This window comes from Podarcis melisellensis (genome assembly GCF_964234715.1).
Source record: "Podarcis melisellensis genome assembly, chromosome: 1".
Taxonomy (NCBI): domain Eukaryota; kingdom Metazoa; phylum Chordata; class Lepidosauria; order Squamata; family Lacertidae; genus Podarcis; species Podarcis melisellensis.
The window spans coordinates 131,348,023-131,370,120 of NC_138528.1; the positions used below are offsets into that span (position 1 = coordinate 131,348,023).

The 22,098-nt window shown below is 41.8% G+C and overlaps 1 protein-coding gene across 6 annotated transcripts in view; it reads right to left on the reverse strand.

The window, feature by feature from the left end:
* HDAC4 (histone deacetylase 4) overlaps positions 1-22,098 on the reverse strand; it is a 114,227-nt gene that overhangs the window by 51,529 nt on the left and 40,600 nt on the right. For 3 of the 6 annotated variants that reach the window (XM_081908961.1, XM_081908963.1, XM_081908962.1), the window contains exons 4-8: positions 14,830-14,907; positions 13,466-13,710; positions 11,627-11,777; positions 6,587-6,707; positions 4,192-4,313 (exon numbers count right to left, since the gene is read on the reverse strand). In XM_081908961.1, the coding sequence (XP_081765087.1) occupies positions 4,192-4,313; positions 6,587-6,707; positions 11,627-11,777; positions 13,466-13,710; positions 14,830-14,907 (717 nt within the window). The remainder of the gene's footprint in view (positions 1-4,191; positions 4,314-6,586; positions 6,708-11,626; positions 11,778-13,465; positions 13,711-14,829; positions 14,908-22,098) is intronic. The other 3 variants (XM_081908964.1, XM_081908966.1, XM_081908965.1) reach the window with 1 other exon arrangement.

Consider the following 22,098-nt stretch of genomic DNA (forward strand, 5'->3'; position numbering starts at 1 on the left):
AAGGGTTTAAATCTGAGCAGCTAGTAATCTATTAAATGTATTTCAAATATTGCTGAAGCCCTCTCATGTAATTAGATAAGCGATCCAGAGTGGTTAAGAAAGCAAAACACGACACCCTCAGCCATTATATTGCAATCCTATGCCCTCACTTCCTCTGCCCATCAGTGCAAGAAACTAGGAAGTTTCTTTGTTCACTTGAGAAGGTCAGTTCACAAATCAGTGTCTGAAAGCACAATCTTCTAACCAAAGTTAGTTAAAATAAATTATAGTTTCCCAAGTATGTACATATAATAATGGAATTGCTGTCTGTTCTAAAGGGAAAGTTTGCACTCTCCTGTTGCCTCCTTCTCCGAGCTAGTTCCCAAGTATTGTTCCTTAAGCCATTGTTAGGTGATTGTCTATGTGTACTGGAATGAACGTATTTTCTTGGTAGCATACTTTTGTTTGTTATGCTCAAGTATGAACTTGATGTTAAACATTGCCAGTGCAATGGGATGGCATGGCATAGTCATTCTCCTGGCACTAGCACTGCTGTTGCTTGTTGGACTATTAATTTAAAATGCTAATTATTATTAACAAATTTGGTATTGTAGTGTTCAAAGCACTTTCCATGTTGTCTAACTGTAATCCTTAAACAACATGTAAGGCTAAGTCAGGGAGTAGTACCCAATGTAGTTCCATTAATGCAAGGAACGAAAACTTCTAGCCGCACAATGGAATTTCACATTCCCCTCCTCTCCCTGCAACCTCCCAAAATCTGTTATGGGGTTTCCCCCAATCCTCCAGAGCAGATCTAAGGAGAGCAGGGGGTGAGCAGGGGAGCAGTGGGTGAGCAGGGAGAGGAGAGCGAGGGGAAGTTATGCTAACAAAACTACGCCATTGGATATCACCCAGTATTTGTATCCTCCATGTTGCAGGTGGAAGGAATTCGGACGAGTGAGATATGTCTAAAGCAACTTAGTTCGAAGATCTGAAGAAAAAATTTCCAGATTCCAAGCTCAGTTACCATGCTACACCAGCTCTTAATTTAGGTTCTATTTTAAAGTATGTTTAAAAACATTTTTACATGTCCAAAATCCAGGATTAGGCATGCTAAATGATCTAACTAAATTTAAATACATTTATAAAAAGGAGCTAAATAACTCCAGCTCTACTTATGAATCTACAATATATTGCTTTGGCCCTAAACTACAGTTTCCTTTGACACTCGTCCATATACGAATATATTATACTTGACCATAGTCAATGATGACTCAGTGATAAAGTAGAAGAACTGGGGGGGAAACTTAAATTTGATGACAGAGAAACAAGTCCAAATAGACAATTCACTAGACAATGCCATCAAGTTAATTATTTAAAGAAAAAGAGAATGTCCTACCACTATTATTCATTTTATTTATAAAATTATTTGGGGGGTCACTTTTTGCTCAAAAATAACTCACAAGGACACTTTTCCCTGACACTTACCATTTTAAAACTTTAAAATGATGGGGCTGCAATTCTAAGTGCATTAGAATAGTTAAGCTCCACTGAAATAGACAGAACTTATTTTTATGTATATTGGTTTAGATTAGAATCAAGCTTTTAAATCACAAAAATTATAACCATCCTATGGAGTGGCTTAAGTACAACACCACAAACATAGTGTAACAGAAACATGTCATAAAAACAGTAAACGTATAAAAACAGCAGAGCTACAAAAAATGAACGTTAGGAGTCAGGAAAGGCCTGGACAAAAAGGTATGTTCTTAAACCTTCACTAGCCAGCTAGGCTATTGAACTAGAAGCTTGTTAGTACCTGCTACAGGGAACAATATCTGAAGTAATTTCCTCCTATATTTAGGAATTTGACAAGATGTGGCATTTTGGAGTAAAGAATAATGCTCAGCAGGACCAGACTTTGGACCACGATCACAACACGAAGTACAGGTTGGGCAGAGATATTGTCATGGTGTTTTGCGCACCACAAGGAGTGGAGGCTCTCACTGAATTGCACATCCACACTGCATTATGCACTTAAGGTTGCCATGCAATTTTTCTAATATGTCACTTAGTGCATTCATAAGCTCAGCATCAGCCTGCAGAGGAATATTTATGGGTAAAACATACTGCTAGTTTACAACCCAAACAAGTTTGTTTTAACAGAAGTGTTAAAGTCACAGTAATTTGATCAGCATAGCAACAACACTTTCCCCACATTTTTGCAAAAATAAAACAGCATGCTGTACACTTTGCATATTAGAAATAATAGCCCTATTTTCCTGTTTTCTGGAACCACAGCTCTTTGCAATAAAAGCTTTCTCTTTGTAAATAATACAATTAGTAAATAAGTATACAAACATCCAGCAGCAGAAGCTGCTCCATGACAAGATCTCAGAATCTTCACGATGAGATCTATAAACTGACTAATAGAAAAATCCTGAAGACTTCAACAGAGAAACGGCTATTAACAAAGGAAAAGAAACTTGGATCACCAGCACCTGGAACCTACTCACAATCCAGCCTGCTAACTATGCTCTGCCTTATCAGCTAGAGAAAGGGCAAGTCATAAGCTGCACTTTGAACCACAAAATGTGCAAGTCTGAGCCCCCCCTCAAAAAACCCCATGATTAATAAATTATATATCAGCAGTAGAGAAAGTTGAGCAGCACTTCCTTGACTTTCGCAGAAATTGTCTGGAGAAAAGCCTTTTCCTGCAACACTGCCATCGGTGGTAGACTCAAGGACAATTTCACAGACCATTTTAAGCCTTGGGTACTCCCCTGTAACTTTTCCAACCAGTTTTGTACACATCACCCTATTGCAAAGACTTCTGTACGACATTAGACAACGTTGTACAAACTCTTTCCCTCAACAGTTTGCAAGAAAATGACTGGGCCGTGTGTGTGTGTGTGTGTGTGTGTGTGACTGATCCTCATCAGTCTTACCAAACCCAGTTTATGTTTAATTTCTCCTTCAGACAGCACCCAACTTGCTCAGAGAGGTCCTTTATATGTGACCTTTGATTCCCAGATCCCAAATTGGTCAAACCTGTCTTTACTAACTGGACATAGTGGAGACTTCCTTAGAGCCAGAGCTCCAATCCATTTTTGCCATTTTCACAAACAGATTCTATGTCATCAAAATCCTGCTTCTTAATGTTTTGAAATGGCCAGGCCCTGAAACTGGAGGGACTCTGTCCCATTTCCCCATCTACCCACAACACTTCTGTGTTTCCTCTGATTATGTGAACCAACTGCTTCAACTGAGAAGCTACGCACAGGAAACTCCCCATTTACACGAGTTCAAGGCACACATGACCAAACATGCGTGCATCACAGCAAACCTAGAAGTGGTACAGAATGGGGCAAAAATGTTTTGTTTTCACACAAAAGAGTGTGGAAACGACGAAAATGGCACAGAAACAGCACCTGGCAATCCCACAAGCCTTTACAAATGCAATCCCAGGAATACTTGTACCTTTGAGGCCTGCAGAGGGTTAGAGTTTGAGCAAGGAGGTTTGGAGGGTGTTTGCAGGCATTTTCAATGCTTTCCCTCATATATGCACCCCCACCCATACGGCCTGAGCTGTGGTAAGCAGGTACACAATACATGGCCTTTTTGCTCAGGGCACAACAGGAGTGCCTTCCTGAGGGAAACCCAATTGCTCCAAAACATTGCCTTTGCGCATGTAGGGACAGCATGGTTACCTGAGGCTGATTATTCTGTAGCACTATATCTACCAATGTTTTGCTAATCTCCATGTTCTTCTGCTGTGTCCTGTTAACTTCTGACTATGCTATTTGCTGTTTTCTTTTAAGATTTAATATCTTACCATTGAGTTTTTAATCTTAGCCACCTTTGGTGTGAAAAGAATGACTATAAATATTAGGTTACAGATAGGTAGCCGTGTTGGTCTGCCATAGTCAAAACAAAAAAAATTAAGTCATTAACTTAGTTGGTCTTTAAGATGCTACTGGAAGGATTTTTTTTGTTTTGACTATGGCAGACCAACACAGCTACCTATCTGTAACTAACTTAGTTGGTCTTTAAGGTGCTACTGGAAGGAATTTTTTTGTTATAAATATTAGGAAAAAATAAAGGCAAATGTACAAGCAAAAGCATATGAATGAACATAGATCAAATTATTTATGTAACTTTTTAAAAGAAATGTTTTAGAATGCTATGTGAACCATGAAAGGTAGGACCTACCTGTTTTCCTGAGTGGAAAATCATCTTTGGAATCATACATCCCTAGCACAGGATGATTATAAGTGCCTGATACTCCGCTTTGCGGTGGAGAGCTCTGGTCAAGAGAACTATGCTGTGTCTTCCTACAGAAAAAGTGAGGCATTACTAGCCTTGCGGTTTACACTACTTTCCCCTTAAGCAATAAGCAAGATTATTGATAGTTAAAGTGGGCTTCACCGAAAAGCTTAGTTCCCCCTATGGCTGTACCAACCAGCCCTGATTGCAATCCCAGATTGAGTTCCTACTGGTGACAGGCGCCCAGTTACAAATCTGCAATTAGAGCTGCCATGAGAGTGTTGATGAAGAATGTCCTTTAAGGGCTTTGGCAAGTCCAGGCTCGAGGTTGTCACCTCATCCATCTACAAGTAAGCAGCTCTTGCAAAATCAATTTGGTAAGAGATGCCTGAAGGCACGAGGAGGAAGCCTCAAAGCTCTCAAGGACCAACTCAATACATTATTTGACTGCATCTTTAGAGCTCCACCCTCCTACTGTGGGAGGGACTGCTGGTGATGACAGAGGCACTTCATGGAGATGCTCAGAGAGGACATATAGTTTGTTGGTCAGCTAATGGATAGACATTGGTCTGGTTAGGGTGAGCCACTCTGCCAAAAGGATCCTACTAAAAGACTCAGGGAAGGGTTTTGCTGTGCTCCAGAGGGAAACTTCACTGTCCGCTTTGAGCAGTGTTGGAGCTTCCCCATCTCCACTCTCTGTCCCCACCATCTGATAAAGAGTATCGGGAAGTTTTTTGTGTATGACATTTTAATATGTTTTTTTATTTTGCTGGAAGCCACTCAGTGGTTGGGGAAACCCAGCCAGACTGAGAATTCAGTCTGAAAAGGCTTGTTCAACAGCTGCTCAGTTTGTTCCTCTTCTCCCTAGAGAGCTGTTCTTCTTTCTCTATGAGACTGTGTCCTTACCAGGAGATGAATATGAACATTGATTTCATTTCTCTGTGTGTTTGTGATAGTGTGCCTTCATCCACATGAGTGTTTTCAGTTTTATGCTTCCAAATATCTAACTTGATATTTCACAATATGGTTGATATAATGCATTTCTTACTTTGTACTGTTTTCCCCTCCCCTAAATTACAACTTCCCAGTTCCCAAGAATTCTCACAATTGTAGACATAGCCTCTGAGATTACATTCTCAAACATCTTGGGTACCACGCTTAAGGTCATGGAGATCTGAATTCATTTAAAGTACCATCTCATTTCCTATCTTGGGCTGCAGCTTCCTCCTCACATCCTTTATTTTGTTATCACCAGGTTGGGCATCACTTTCCTTTTGGATGAAGACAAGAGGCAAAGTAGGTGTTGAACAGTTGGCACCTTCGCTCAGTCACCCAATAGCCTTTCTCTGCCTTCTCCATGCAGAGCACCTGCCACTTGCTTGTTCTTCTTCTTGCATCAAACATAGCCAAAGACACTTTTTAAAAAAAGATGTGGGTAGTGCTGTGGTTTAAACCACTGAGCCTCTTGGGCTTGCCGACTGGAAGGTTGGCGGTTCAAATCTGCGCAATGGGATGAGCTCCCGTTGCTCTGTCCCAGCTCCTGCCAACCTAGCAGTTCAAAAGCACAACAGTGCTTCTTCTTCTTCTTCTTCTTCTTATTATTATTATTATTACTACTATTATTATTTCTAGTATTTTCCTCTTTCTTCCTAGACCACAACCTTCAACAGGAAGGAGTGATGGAAAAACCCCAAGGCCCTTTAGCTTCCTGTCCAGAGTTTCAGTCGCTTGCTATATGTCAAAGGATGTCTGGCAGTATCATGACCCACATGAATCAGAAGGATGGGGTTGTGGTCAGTGGGCTTTGTAAGTCTTGGCAACTTCTCTGTTACATCATGAATCTTTGCACCTGTGAAGGCAGCACACTTCCTGGGACATCCTCTGCACACGGCTGCCTCTGTCCCCCTCAGTAGGGAATCACCTACCATCACATGATGTCTCTTCCTTCTCTGGGGAATAGCAGCACTTGTTCTGTGCACTGTACCTCCCACAGCCATTTTGGTGTATTCTGAAGTCTGTAACAGCTGTCCTAGCTCCTCTGTCCCAGAATCGGTGTCTGAGATGAGGACATGCAGTCAAGAACGGACCTCCGGAACGAGTTCAGTTTGTAACCGGAGGTACCACTGTACCTTTCGTAGGCACGAGGCAGGCAAGTGGACTTATTTTCCATCACATTCAAAGGCAGGTTACAACTGTTTTAGAACATGCTACCCATAGTTTACTCCAAAGGCTATCCCTTTTGAGTTCAAATTTGGAGTAGAGTATTCTTTCAAGCAGAAAGGGGAGGATGCTATCTAATAAGCAGTCAAAAAGTTGTTAGAAATAGGATGGGGCCACTTACCCATACCAGAAGCGCGGGTCATTAGAAATGCAATGGTTGAGATTCCGCTGGGCCAAAGCTTTTTTTTTATTTAAGACAAACTCTTGTAGCTTCATTTTTACTTCTGTGCTTGCCACTGCACCTGAAATACCAAATCCAAAGTAAATAGACTGAACTAGCACCCACAACATTAATTTGAGACCTACTTCATGAACTTACAAAAGGTTGTCTAAAGATTTCAATCAAACTCTTTCAATATCTTAAGCTATCAATAAAGAATTATTCTGTGCAATGAGGAGTGGTACACAATTACAACTGATGTTTGGAAATGTAAATTTAATCAGAGATTTATCTTTTTCCTATGAAGGGAGGTGCAGCTGAATAGGATTTTACGCACAAAATTATGCCTAAACTAAAGCACTTGTAGAAGCTTTTCCAGCCGCTCTGAATTAAAACCATTTAAGAACAGAAGTGTTGTACATACTCAGGGTTTTTTTTTAAGTTACATCTGCAGGCAAAGGTTGAAGATGAATGGCTCATGTACAGAAACTGTCTAGGAAAACCTTCCAAATAAGGATCTTTGTTCACTATATCTGCATAAATATTTCCATTCACAGTCAATCATCTGTTTTGTCAAACAGAAAATCTGGCATCTAAGAAAGTTACATGTTTTCAAAGTCTAGAATTACATTTCTAGCAGCATAATTTCTCATCACTATTTACTTCACAAGATACCAGTCCATCAATGCACAGAAAAATTCTTGTGCAGTGAGACTTCAGAAGAGCAACATATTGAAACTTTACAGTCTTGCCATCAGCAAGACTCTTTTCAGTCTCTGGGTCATGACTTTATGTAGCTTTAATTCTAATGTGGAATAACAACTTTCCACATTATTTATTATTTATTATTTATTATTAAATGTGTATACTGCCTTATACCTACAGGATAAAATCACAATATAAAAACACAAAATGCATAATCAAAATAGAAACAAAAACAACCAATATTCAAAAGTACTGCAGGGAACAAGAATGGGACTTATATATGGCATGAACTGAAAGTCTGCTGAGTATTTTTAGGTAGCTTTGATGGAAGTTCAACCACCATTATTATTATTATTATTATTATTATTATTAGTAGTAGTAGTAGTAGTAGTAGTAGTTTTTGTTGTTGTTAAACAAGTTTTCTAGAGGCTTTGTCCAAATTTACAGTTGTGCAAATTGTTGTGCTCCAATTCCAATTTCACAAAGTCATTCCAGAAAGATACAATGGCTCATAGAACTCATAGGCTGATAGGACATAGTGAAGTCAAAGAGATTCAGAGCTGCCCTTCCATTTTCAGTCTCTTGAAGCAGACATCCCATCACAGTGCCCACAAACCAGACCAGCCCACAACTAAAATATTTCAAACCATCTGGTAGCTACCAAGATCACCTGGAGCAAAAGATGGTTCTTCATGAACAGCCTCGTGGGCATCTTCTTCCAACACAGCCAGAACTACTCCTTCCTTTTTTTCTTGTCACATGACTAACATGCTATTTACTTATTCTTCTTACAATAAAATACGTTTCAATATTTTCACTTCCAACCCCACCAGCTCTTTCGCACTTTATTTTAAAAAGGAGTAGCTTATTAATTATGTGTGTACTCTATGTATATACCTTTAAATGGATAGCTGGTTACGATGGGGAAATGGAAGCTCTCTTAAGCTACGAAACCTAAGATGAACCTCTTGTTATACCTCTAGTCACTGACCTACGTGCTTTTATAAACTAAGATCTCATTCATGAAGCCACAGATAACTGTTTATGTCCATAAAATCTGTCTTCTTAGCATACCCAATAATGCAAATGCCTGTTTTTAGGCTGCCCTTGAAGCTGACCCAGAAACTCCAGCGGGTGCAGAATGCCGCGGTGAGGCTCCTTATGGGGTCCTTGCCGCGGGATCACATTCATCTAGTGCTTTACCAACTGCACTGGCTCCCGGTGGAGTACAGGGTCAGGTTTAAGGTGCTGGTTTTGACCTTTAAAGCCCTATGTGGCCTAGGACCCATGTACCTATGGGACCGCCACTCCTGGTATGCCCTGCGGAGGACCTTAAGGTCCACAAATAACAACACTTTGGAGGTCCCGAGCCTCAAGGAGGTTAGACTGGTTTCAACTAGGGCCAGGGCCTTTTCAGTACTGGCCCCGACGTGGTGGAACGCTCTGTTCACAAGAGACTAGGACCTTGCGGGACTTGACATCTTTCCGTAGGGCCTGCAAGACAGAGCTGTTCCGCCTGGCTTTTGGTTTGGACTCAGTCTGACCCTTATGTTTCCCTCCCCTTATGGTCTTGATTTATCGACTATTTTAAAATGAGGATGCATTTTAAATTGCATTTTAATCTGTATTTTAAATTTGTTTTTTTTCCCTTTCTTTTCCCCCTATTATGTTTTTACTGTGGTTTTATTGGTGTTAGCCGTCTAAGCCCGGCTCTGGCCAGGGAGGGCGAGGTATAAATAAAATTTATATTTATTTTATTATTATCATCATTATCATCATTATTTCTAGGCATGTGAGAAACACCAGGGCTACTGCTGCCTACTGCGCTGAAATAATCATCATTTGTGAAATGGCAATGATTACGACTAGTGTGCGTGTTGAATATGACAAGTACAATAAACCTAGGAAGTGAAGACATCTCAGAGGCAGGTGACTGTGTGCAGAGAGTGCAAGGTCATTAACAAAATCTATACTATATATTGGGTCTCCAATTCCAGAAAATATTTCATATATTTATGCACCACCTGCTTTCTTTGGCACTCAAAGGGACATACATAGATCCCTTAGATTACCATTCTGATAATTTTTAGATGGGCATCAGCATTTTCTTTCCCCATAAGAGACTCTTGCTTCAAAAGGAGAAGAATGATGGAAAGGACACAGATGTAAATCAAAGCAGAAGAGTTTAGTATATAATCCAGCTAACAGATGACTCACAGATAAGGAAGAATGTGTAAATAGAGGGTTGTCTTCCAGATACAACAATGAATTTCCCCCCCACTTTATTTGAACTCTTGAATTAAGGCTTCTTAAAAAGCAGGCTTTTGATCCTAAAAGCAATGCTTTATGTAACAAGTTCAGCTTTTCCCCCTTCAGATCCTGTTCCTTCACCCACTCAACTATTTCTATAATTAATCTTGAAAGAAACTTGAGAAATTGGAAGAAAAGCCTCCTTGTTTTCAAACAATGAATGATGTTGAGAAGGATACCCTACAGGATTTAGCCACCAATCCTAGTGTAATCATCAAAGGAGCAAATAAGGCAGGTGTAGAAATAACTGTGAATAAGAATGGACGGGTCAGTCTAATTCCAGTCTGCACCTATTTCACATGAGTTCACCCTTAAGTCCATTCTGTACCATTTCCATGTTAAACTGCAAATTTTGTGTGGCTGGGTGTGTTAATCTGTACAAAAATTGTTTCCAAATATATATTTAATTCCTTTTTTAAAAAAGGGGTTGTCTCTTAAAATGCACATTGTAAACATATTTGATATGTCCTTTGACCCAAGAATACCAACGGGAACATTCAGACAGTGCACGTTCCTTGGGGAGGTATGCATTGGTTCATATTGGAATTCATGAAGATCAAATTCCCTAAGTATGAATAGCAAGATGAAAATACAGGCTAAACTTTCTATGCTGAAAGACCCACATAAAATTAGAATGACTCTTAAAGGAAGAATATTGGAGCACATATTTTCTGAGATAGTTCCTTGCAACAAGGAAATACTATGGATATACCTCATCAAGTCTCTCACGGATGCAGCCCATGTGTACAGTACCAAGGGATTGCTAAAGGATTCAAAAGTACTCTTTTTCTCCCCACTACACCCGTCTGCATACACTCATGGGAAAGCAGGTACTATGCAAGGACATTATGGTGACCAAGAAATTTGGGCACAGCCGCATTATTCCTATCCAGCCCTCAGTGCTGCTCTTTACAAAAATGCAAGTTAAGTGAGCTTTAAGCCTGAGTTACTTGGATTTAGCAGAAGGGGAGAGAGAGTCTGCCATCAGGGAGGGGCAGCAGCAGAGACCTGGCCTCCCAGCAACAGTGTCTATACTGCAGGGGTCGGTAACCTAAGGCCCACAGGCCACTAGCGGCCCATGGGGGTTGTTTAAGCAGCCCATGGACCCCCCGCCGCCACCGCCACCCGCTCGGTTGGCTCCCGTGCACAGCACTAAACCAGTGCAGAGCAGAGCAGGGACCACCTTCCGCGATGCTGGTCGGCTTCCCATTGGCTGCAGGAAGCTCCAATGGGAAGCTGTGCACGCCTCCTCCACACTGGAAATACCATTTATGCATGCATGCGCACACACACTCCAGCCCACCGCGGCGTCTGCGGGACCGTGAATCGGCCCAAGCCACAAAAACTTTGCCGACCCCTGCTCTACTGCATACTGAGGGAGGCTGGCAGCAAGGTCCAACAGAGCTACTCCCACCAGTGTCCTAGCCATGTCCAGGCCTTACTGCTGTCCTGCCCCATCCTAGTATGAGGTAGCAATGCTGGCCGCTCCAGGTATGCATAAACCTCTCAATCCCCATAATCGCCGTATGCACACAGATACACTCGTATGCTGGCAGAAGGGAGCATTGCTCATAACGCAACAATTAATTTATACAAATGTATTAAATCACCATCTAATTTTGTAAATAAGTGGACAAATATTCACAAAACAGGTGGTCTGTAAGAACAGAAACTTCACATGGACAAATATTCTTTGGATAAATTAGGACATCAACCCTAAAAAGGAAATCTTCCAAATGTGATCTCCATTAACGTTTACAATGTTATATTCACTTCTTTAAATGCCTTTCTTTCTCTCTTTAGGTTTAAAGCATAGTAGAGGTCAACATAAAAGACAGGATGAGCTTTACTCAGAGAAAAACACCTGAATTACTTAAACATTGCAATTTACAGTAATCTTCACAGTAACCTGATCAAAATTGCCTTCCTCATTATTCATGTACCACTAGATGCATCACTGAGATCATCTGTCCTGCTGTCACTTACTTTCTTTTCCTTTCTCTTTGTTTTTAAGTTGCTGCAGCTTCTGCTCTCTATGCTGCTTCTCTAACTCTTGTTCCTGCCGATGCTTTTCCAACTTTCTCTGGTGTTCCAAGAGCTCCTGCTGATGTTTCATTGCCAGAATCTCCTGTTGCTGCTGTTGGGCAAAAAAAAAAGAGGTGTGTGTAAAGTAAATGCACACAATCTTTGCCCTTTAAAGTTGCCATCTCCTAAGCAGCAGTCAGAATAAAACTGTTAAAAGTGAGAAAAGAACGTTCCAATTCCACACAAGGAAACAGAGGAGGCAGCATAGCAATAATTTTGAGTTTTGCAATTGTGCACTAGATCAGGGGTAAAAAACCTTTCTGGTCTGCTGGGCCATATATTTATTGTCACACAAACCCTGCGGGTCAACTTTGACAGTTGGGCAAAACAACTCACCTGTCAATCACCCGGTATCATAATGACATCAAGTGATTAATATGTGTCAAAGTTCTTTGCACAGAGCTTCCCAAACACCTAAGAATCAACTGGGGAAACACTGAGCCCAGAGGCTTGCAAAGCACAGTGCTTCCCACATGCTCAATAAGCAGCTAATTGCTGGGTGCTTGGGAAGAGCTGTGCAAGAGGGCTTTGCATGAACTGCCCTTTTAGATCACGCCTGCCATTGCCTGCCCCACAGAGCACAGTGCAACACAGAGCAGCAGCTCAGCCAAAGCTTGGCTTAATGTGTTGTGTGAGCTCAGAACAGCAGTTAAGATTTCTCCTTTTTCACCACAATCTGTAACAATAGGACAAAGCTTGGCTACAGATAACGAAGTTCACACCTTGGCTTAGCTGTTGTCCACACTGGATATAAACTCCTCAAGTGAACTAGCACATTCCAACTGTCATGGTAAGTCACATTCCGGCTGACTGTTACATGTGAAACAGGCCTATGACTAGAACTGTAAGAGGGATTGATTGATTGATTGATTGATTGATTGATGACAATTTATATGCCACTTAATTATCGTTGGCTCTAAGGGGTTTACTGGTAATTCAATACAATAAAGATTAAAAACAGTTAAAAATATAAAATCAGAACTGAGTTAAAATGCTTGCTGGGGGGGGGTTTGAGTAAAAAATTAAAAGTGCTGGTGTCAGGTGCTGGCGACAGTCTGTTTCCAACTCAAAGCATCACTGTTGGAGTTCACAAGATTTTAACAGTGGAAATAACTACAAACTACAACAGTACATAATTTTGTGAATTGCCAACAAAGATCAAGGACTGTTAGTGTTTTGACTAGCAGTGTACAGAAAATCAACAAAAGATACTCTTGTCTTTTGTTTGGTTTTAAATACACACATACATGGCCATTACATGAGAGATACAATGACCCAATTCACACATAACCGTAAACTATAAGCCATGGCTTCCTGTGAACATGAAGGGTGCTGGTGTATGCTGCTCATTCACACACACCCATCTCCTCCTCCCTGTGTCACGCAGAGAACAAACAACCAGAGTTTGTTCTTGGTTTGCCGCTTGTGTTGAATTTGTAGAGAAACAAACCACAAGTTCACACATAAAGCTAAGCCAGTGCTCAGGTCTGTATCCTTCCAGCATGACACAGGGAGGAGAGTGGTGGGAGTGAAGGAGCAGCAGACGTGAGCCCGCAGGAAGCTCATGGGAAGCCATGGCTCATCTTAGGCTATAGTTTGCCACTGATCCAATATATACCTAGGTACACATGTTATGTTTCTTGAGCATCTAAAGTGATTATATAAAGACACCTGTTTAACACACATCAGCCACTGCTTGGGAGACTTTGTTCCAACTCAAACTGAATTCTCGCCACTCACCTTTATGTGTTCATGTAGTTGAGCTTCATGCTGACGAGAGAGCTGTTCATGTTGTCTCTGAAATTCTGCTATGAGGATCTGTCTCTGGATCTGCTGCTTTTGTTTGAGGGCCAACAATTCCTGTTGAAGCTGCTGCTCACGTAATGTAGGTTCTGCAACTGGCATAGAGAACTGATGGTCCAAACGGAGATCCATAGGGACTACAGATGGTGCCACTTGCAAAGGTAGTGTTGTGGTCACATCAACTGCAAAACCCCAAAGGCAAGGTTAGCTCATCTCCAATTATTATTACGATTTTTACACAGTATTTATTAGGGGGTTTTTTTATCCCACTTGTCCTTCCAAACGACCCAAGGGCAGTCTTACATAATCAATGTTAGAAATAGAAAATCCGAACAATTAAAATATACTTCCAAATCGTCAAAAATAATTTCAAAGCTGCTAAAACAGTCTGACACAGGTCACCACCCTTCAAGCAATACTCACTGGCTGTGGTACCAGCAGCGACTTCCCTACCAATCATAAGGCCTGCGGCGGCTGGTATTAGGGGAGGCTGCTTTTAAAGTACTTGGATCCCAAATGGTTTAGGGCCTTTACACCAGTACCAACATCTTGATTTTGGCCCAGTTGCTCACTAGCAGTCAATGCTGTGCTTGTAAAACCAGTGGCACAAGATCCCACTGTGCTACCCCGCTTACAAACCTGACAACCACATTCTGCACTAGCTACAACTTCAAGACAGTCTTCAAGGGTAGTCCACATAGAATGCATTGCAATAGTCCAAACAGGGAGTCACCAAAGAATGGACTGCTGAGCCCAGGCTCTCTCTGTCTCAGAACAACTCTAGTTCCTGTGTGAGTTCATGGAGGATGGATTGTGGCTAACTGATTGAGGCTGAATCATGACAAGACAGAATAATTGTTTTTGGGGGGCGGGCAGGTGTGGGGGACTCCCTGGTCCTGAATGGGGTAACGGTGCCACTGAAGGACCAGGTGCAAAGCCTGGGAGTCATTTTGGACTCACAGCTGTCCATGGAGGCGCAGGTCAAATCTGTGTCCAGGGCAGCTGTCTACCAGCTCCATCTGGTACGCAGGCTGAGAGCCTAACTGCCCACAGACTGTCTCGCCAGTGTGGTGAATGCTCTGGTTATCTCCCGCTTGGACTACGTGGGGCTACTTTTGAAGGTGACCCGGAAACTACAACTAATCCAGAATGTGACAGCTAGACTGGTGACTGGGAGTGGCCGCCGACACCATATAACACTAGTCTTGAAAGACCTACATTGGCTCCCAGTACATTTCCGAGCACAATTCAAAGTGTTGGTGCTGACCTTTCAAGCCCTAAACGGCCTCAGCCCAGTATACCTGAAGGAGCATCTCCATCCACGTCATTCATCACGAACAATGAGGTCCAACGACAAGGGCCATCTGGTGGTTCCCTCGCTGTGAGAAGCGAAGTTACAGGGAATCAGGCAGAGGGCCTTCTCAGTAGTGGCACCCGCCCTGTGGAACACCCTCCCGTCAGATGTCAAGGAAATAAACAACAAGATATCTGAAGGCAGCCCTGTTTAGGGAAGTTTTTAATGTTTGAAGTTTTATTCTATTTTTAATGTTCTGTTGAAAGCCCCCCCAGAGTGGCTGGGGAAACCCAGCCAGATAGGCAGGGTAGAAATAATAAATAAAATTTATTATTATTATTATTATTATTATTATTATTATTATTATTATTGCTGGTAAGGCAGGCAAAGACAGATGCCAGCATCCGTATCACTAAGACCACTTAGATTTATAACATCATATTTGGATCAAAATGTAATTCCAATAGCCACACAGCTGTCCTTAAAATCTAACTCTGATTAGCCACATGAACAATGGCAAGAATGATGGGCGTTGCACTTCAAAAACAACTGAATGTTAACTACCCTTGCTCAAGTCAGTTAACCACAAATAACCATTTAAGTTAGTAAGTTTAAAACAAAAACACTTTTGGAAGCTATTTTGGTGCTACCATATTTCAGTTATAAAGAATGAGAAAAGCAGAATATATTAGTCTTTCCTTCCTACAATGACTAGTAACTTACAATTTAACAAAAGCTCTCATGATAACTTCAATATATAACTATACAGATATTTTGAACACATGCAGATTAAATGTGAATGAATTAATCATTTAGAAGGTAGATAATCAAATTATGACATTATTTAATTAATTTACAAGCCTTCCTTTGGGAGTCTTGTATATACCATATTTTTTACTGATGTTAGCTGTTTTAGGAAACAATATTTCTCTGAAAAGCAGGATGTAAATAAATAAATAAGAACTGATTTGAAACAAGACAATGGACAGAAAAAAGCTTTGATTCCTGACATCTCTACTCACAAGTCAGCGCTAGTCAAGAAGAAGGATGCACGAGAAACAAGAAGTTGGACATGTCTGCATATAAGGATCTGAAATATTTTATTTTTATTATTTATTAAATTTATATACCGCCCTATTCCCAGAGGTCTCAGGGCAGTTCACAAAACAGCACAAAAGAGCCACATTTTAAAAGGGTATAGGATGTCAATCAAATCAACCAAAGACCTGATTAAAAAGAAACATTTTTGCCTGGTGCTTAAAGGTGTATAATGAAGGCGCCAGGCGAACTTCCCTGGAGAGAGCATTCCACAGATGGGGGCCACTGCAGAGAAGGCCTGTTCTTGTGTTGCCACCCTCCGGACCTTTCGAGGAGGGACACGAAGGAAAGCCTCAGAAGATGATCTCGGGGTCTGGGTAGGTTCATATGGAAATAGGAGATCCTTGAAGTATTGCGGTCCTGAGCCATTTAAGGCTTTACAAGTCAAAAGCAGCACTTTGAATTGGCCCCGGAAACTAACTGGTAGCCACTGCAGTTGGACCAGGATCGGTATAATATGCTCAAACCGTCTTCCTCCGGTGAGCAACCTGGCTGCTGAATTCTCCACCAGCTGAAATTTCCAAACCATCTTCAGAGGCAGCCCTAAGTATAACGCACTGCAGTATTCTAACCCTGAGGCTACCAGAGCATAGACGTAGTTAGGCTATCCATGTCCAGAAACGGACGTAGCTGGGCCGCCAGCCGGAGCTGATGGAAGGCACTCCGGGCCACTGAGGCCACCTGAGCCTCGAGCGACAGCAGAGGATCCAGAAGGACCCCCAGGCTACGAACCTGCTCCTTCAGAGGAAGTGTAACCCCATCAAGACCAGGCGACCTCCCAGCCATTTTTCTTGAAGCTTGTATCTATTTTATTCTGGGTTGTTTTATTTGATGTTTAATGAACTGAACTGAAAAGAATAATAATAATAATAATATTTCTTTAAATTTATTATTTCTTTAAAATACAGAAATGATATCATAGAATCATAGAGCTCAAAGAGACCCACGGGTCATCTTGTCCATGGGTAGGCAAACTAAGCCCCAGGGGCCGGATCCGGCCTAACTGCCTTCTCAATCCAGCCTGCAGACAGTCTGGGAATCAGCATGTTTTTACATGAGTAGAATGTGTCATTTTATTTAAAATGCATCTCTGGGTTAATTGTGGGGCCTGCCTGGTGTTTTTACATTAGCAGAATGTGTGCTTTTATTTAAAATGCATCTCTGGGTTATTTGTGGGGCATAAAAATTCGTTCATTTCCTCTCCAAATATAGTCCAGCCCACCACATGGTCTGAGGGACGGTGGACCGGCTGAAAAAGGTTGCTGACCCCGGGGCCACTAGGGGGCGCATCAGAAGATGGCTGACAATAACATCTCTCCGACCCACACGAGGTAATTTGGAGGCTGTGATGGGAGTAAATAGCCTCCCTAACCCCCCCCCCCGGATTGTGGGGTGGGACTGCCCTTGCCTTCTGTGCCCTATACCACCCCTGAATTTGTGGGGATGGGGGCACTAGGCACAATGCCCTCCTGTGGGATTTCGGCGCTCCTGGAAGCCGTCTCTGATCCGCGCCACTAGCTGCAAGAACTTCAAAAGAAACAATTTGGATGACGCGAATGAACATATTTCAAGGAAGAAGGGGGAGTAAAGACTGCTAAAAGAAGAGATCTCTGATAAAACAAGAAGAGTCGAAGGAGCAAGTATAAATCACGAGAAGATATGCCAAGACTCGGTATGGCAAATGGACTGATGGGGGAGGGGGGAAAAAACCTTACTTTCTTTCTTATATGTGATTAAACAAGACCCCCCCCCACAAGTCAGAAATGTAGTTTTAAGGACTTAAGCTGTGGATTTAAGGCTGTGTGGAGATAAACTTTCGAACCAAAGCATGTTTTGAGAAGAGCGTGGAATATATAAGGGCTTTGGAATGACGCAGTTAAAAGTGCCGTCGCCATATTGGGAAGTTCTGTCAGAGGACTTAAGTCTGAGAGAAGAAACAGAGAAATAGAGCTGCCTTTATATTGTGAGTGAAACTCCTCAGTGGGACTTAAGAACGACCGTTCTGTAATTAATGATGGAAAGAGCGCTGTTATCTATGAAGGCGATGATATATGGAAACCATCTCGCTTTGAGGATTGGAAGAATAGAAAAATTCACACAGGATTATTATTGGTGTTTATCGGCTTAAGGAGACTATCAGAAGAGATCATAAAGAAAAAAGAAAATATATGAACAAGAAGTGATGTGGAAACAGCAAGATAAGACTGGATAGAATTATGAACTTTGTTTGGACTGATTTGGACATTAACGCAGTAGCAAGAAGATGATCAGAATCCCCCTTCGGATCTTGAAATATGGGTCCCCTCAACAAAATTTAAAATTCGGCTTTGTAATTCGGAATTTATGTGATGTGATTTGATTTGATTGGCCGGTTAATATTTTTTTTTAAAAAAAAAAAGGTTGCTGACCCCTGTATCATATCTCCTCTCGGTCTCCTCTTTTCCAGGCTAAACATACCCAGCTCCTTCAACTGTTCCTCAAAAGGCTTGGTTTCCAGACCCTTGATTCCTCCTCTGCACACATTCCAGCTTGTCAACATCCTTCTGAGATTGTGGTGCTCAGAATTGGACACCATATTCCAGGTGTGGTCTGACCAAGGCAGAAGAGAGTGGGACTATTACTTCCCTTGATCTGGACACTAGACTTCGGTTGACACAGCCTAGAATAGCAGTGACTTCTTTTGCTGCTGCATCACACTGTTGACTCATGATAAGCTTGTGGTCTACCAAGACCTCTAGATCCTTTCCACATGTACTGCTAGTAAGACAGGTGTCCGCAATCCTATATTTGTGCATCTGGTTCTTCCTGCCTAAGTGCAGAACCTTACATTTGTCCCTATTGAAATTCATTTTGTTAGCTTGGGCGCCGTTCTCCAATCTGTTGAAGTCATTTTGAATTCTGATTCTGTCTTCTACTGAATTAGCTACCCCTCCCAGTTGGTGCCATCTGCAAATTTGATATCCCCTCAATTCCTTCATCCAAGTAATTTGATAGTTTTGTAGTTTGGTGTCATCTGCAAATTTGATATCCCCTCAATTCCTTCATCCAACAACGGGACCAGGACAGAAGCTTGTGGCACCCCACATGTCACTTTTTCCTAGGATTATGAGGAACCACTAATGACCACTCTTTGGGTTTGATCCACCAACCAGCTACAAATTTAACCTCATTTAACTCACATTTTACCAGCTTCCTCGCAAGACTATCAGCCTTACTGAAATCAAGATACACTATGTCCACACCATTCCCCTGATTCGCCAGGCTTGTTACTCCATCCAAAAACAAAAACAAAAGAGACCAGACTGGTTTGTCATGACTTATTTTTGAGAAATCTATGCTGGGTCTTAATAATCATGAGGTCTGGTTAATATCTGATTTTCAACATTGTGATATATCACCATCTAAACATCACAATATTTTGATATATCACGATATCTGAAATAAGGCTGAAGCGATATAGAAGTGAATGTGGGAATGTCCTGGCAACTGCTAAAACCTATCAGTCTAATTCTAATACTGATAATTTTTTACTTACTCTTAACATATTGTTACAACTGCTATGTTACAGTACTACTGTAATCACATTTTCTCTAAAATTTAAATTATCACATTTTCTCTAAATTATCACATTTTCTCTAAAATTTAAGCTGTAAAATTTAATCAGTAACATAGATATCAAAGGTAAGATGAGAGAATGTTCCCTAAAAAATTAATTACATTACAAAAGAAGTAAAAGGCCAATTCAGTGTCACTTTTAGTTATTCAAGTATAATTCACTATTGAGTATAAAAGGTAAAAGGTAAATGACCCCTGGACAGTTAAGTCCAGTCAAATGCAACTATGGGGTGCAGCGCTCATCTCACTTCAGGCCGAAGAAGCCAGCGTTCGTCCACAGACAGCTTTCTGAGTCATGTGGCCAGCGTAACTAAACCGCTTCTGGTGCAACGGAACACCGTGACAAAAACCAGAGTGCACAGAAACGCTGTTTACCTTGCCACTGCCACAGTACCTATTTATCTACTTGCACTGGTATGTTTTCAAACTGCTAAGTTGGCAGAAGCTGGGACAGAGCAATGGGAGCTCACACTGTCACACAGATTTGAACTGCCGACCTTGCAATCGGCAAGCCCAAGAGGCTCAGTGGTTTAGACTACATCCCACAACCCCAGTTATTTGATTGATAGTTAATTTTCTTTTCTAAACCAAGCCGAAGTAGAAAGAATGGAATAGATAAATTTTAACAGAACGAAATATTTTTAAACAAATTTATATTTTTATTGCCAGGAAAAATTGCATTTCTTTTATAAACCAGGCCAAACCAGAAAGAATGGATAAAATTTTACAGAACAAAAAATTATTAAATGAAATTTATAATTTTTTTGCAATGAAAATCTGCATTTCGGCATTCTCTGGCAATAGAGATGTCATTTGTCTTTGAAGAACATTGCCAGCACTGCTGAACACACTTTCAGATGGCACACTTGTTACGTTTTTGGATAGCCAAAAATTTCTTTGCAAGCACCTTCAACTTTGGGAAGGATGCCTCATGTCCCATATCAGAGGGCATTCATCAATGTCCTCTGTTGGCATCCTCTGTTGGCATCTGTGGGTTGCTTCTGCCCCAAAAGAAAGGCACATACAAAAAACACAGGGGGGTCCCCCCTTTTATTCTGAGACGACTTGCAAGCCAACTTGGTATCCCTCCCCCGTGCAGCAGCATAGTGCAAGCAACTTGGAAGGGAGGGAGAGAGAGAGCATAGCTAAAAAAGAAGAAGTTCCTTGGAAGGGTAGCGCCACAGAGAGAGAAGCTCATCACTGGAGCAAGGAAGGGAAAGGGTTAGCACAGAGGAGACTCTAGAGATGGTTTCTGAAAGATCTGTTTCTCCATCAGGCTGCACTTTTTGCTCAACCTTTTGTAGCTATTTGTAGCAATAACCTGTTCTCAAAGAGGCAGCAGTTATTTGCAGCAGCCTGTTCTCAAAGAGACAGAGATTTTTAGAGGACCATTTTTTCTCAACCTGTAGCTATTTGTAGCAATGGCAGGGGAGAGCCGACCAGTTCTCAAAGAGGCAGAGATTTTTACAGGCAGCTGTTTTTGCTCAGCCTATTGCAGCTACAGTCATACCTCGGGATGAATACGCTTTGGATTAGGCAAATTCGGATTGCACTCGGCGGCGACCCAGAAGTAACGGAGCGCGTTACTTCCGGGTTTCGCCGCGCGCGCATGTGCAGACCGTCAAAATGATGTTGCGCGCATGCGCAGAAGCGCTGAAACGTGACCCACACATGCGCAGACACAGGTTACGTTTGCTTCAGGATGCGAACGGGGCTCCGGAACGGATCCCGTTCGCATCCCGAGGTAGTGATGATGGGGAGAGCTAACCTGTTCTCAAAGATGTGGTGATTTTTGCAGCAGCCAGCTGGCAGGGAAGAGCTGACTAAGGCAGCGTTAGCAAGGGCTGACAGTGGAATTATCTGTTCTGGGACCTTTCCTGGTACTGATGTCAAGTTCACCTGTCAGTAGTTACCTGGGTCTTCATTTTCCCCCTTTTTGAAAATGGGGACATTTGCTCACCTCCAGTCTGCAGGGGCCTCACCTGTTTCCAAGAATTCTCAAAGATCATAGACAAAGGCTCTGAGATTACATCCGCAAGCTCCTTTAGTACCCTTGGATGCAGCTCCTCAGGCCCTGGAGATTTGAATTCATTTAAGTAGCTAGGTCTTCCCTTACTACCTCTTTTCCTATATTGAGCTGCAGCTCCCTCCTTACATTATTTATTCTGTTATCACCAGGTTGTGCATCACCTTTCTTTTGAGTGAAGACAAAGGCAAAGTAGATGTTGAGTAGTTCCGCCTTCTCTTTGTCACTCAACAGCATTTCTCCATCTTTTCCACACAGAGGACCTACCACTTGCTTGTTCTTTCTCTTCCTTCGGACACAGCCAAAGAACCTTTTTTTATTATTATTTTCAACCTCTCTTGTAAGCCTGAGCTCATTCTGAGCTTTAGCCAGCCTGACTTTCCCCCTGCAACTGTAGGCTACTCATGTATACTCCTCCTTTGTTATTTCCCTTTTCTTCCATTTCTTATACATGCCCTTCTTAACTCTCAGCTCCTCTGTAAAGCTCCTTTTACGGCCACACCCGTTTCCTTAGTAGCACCTCGGCTTACGTTACCC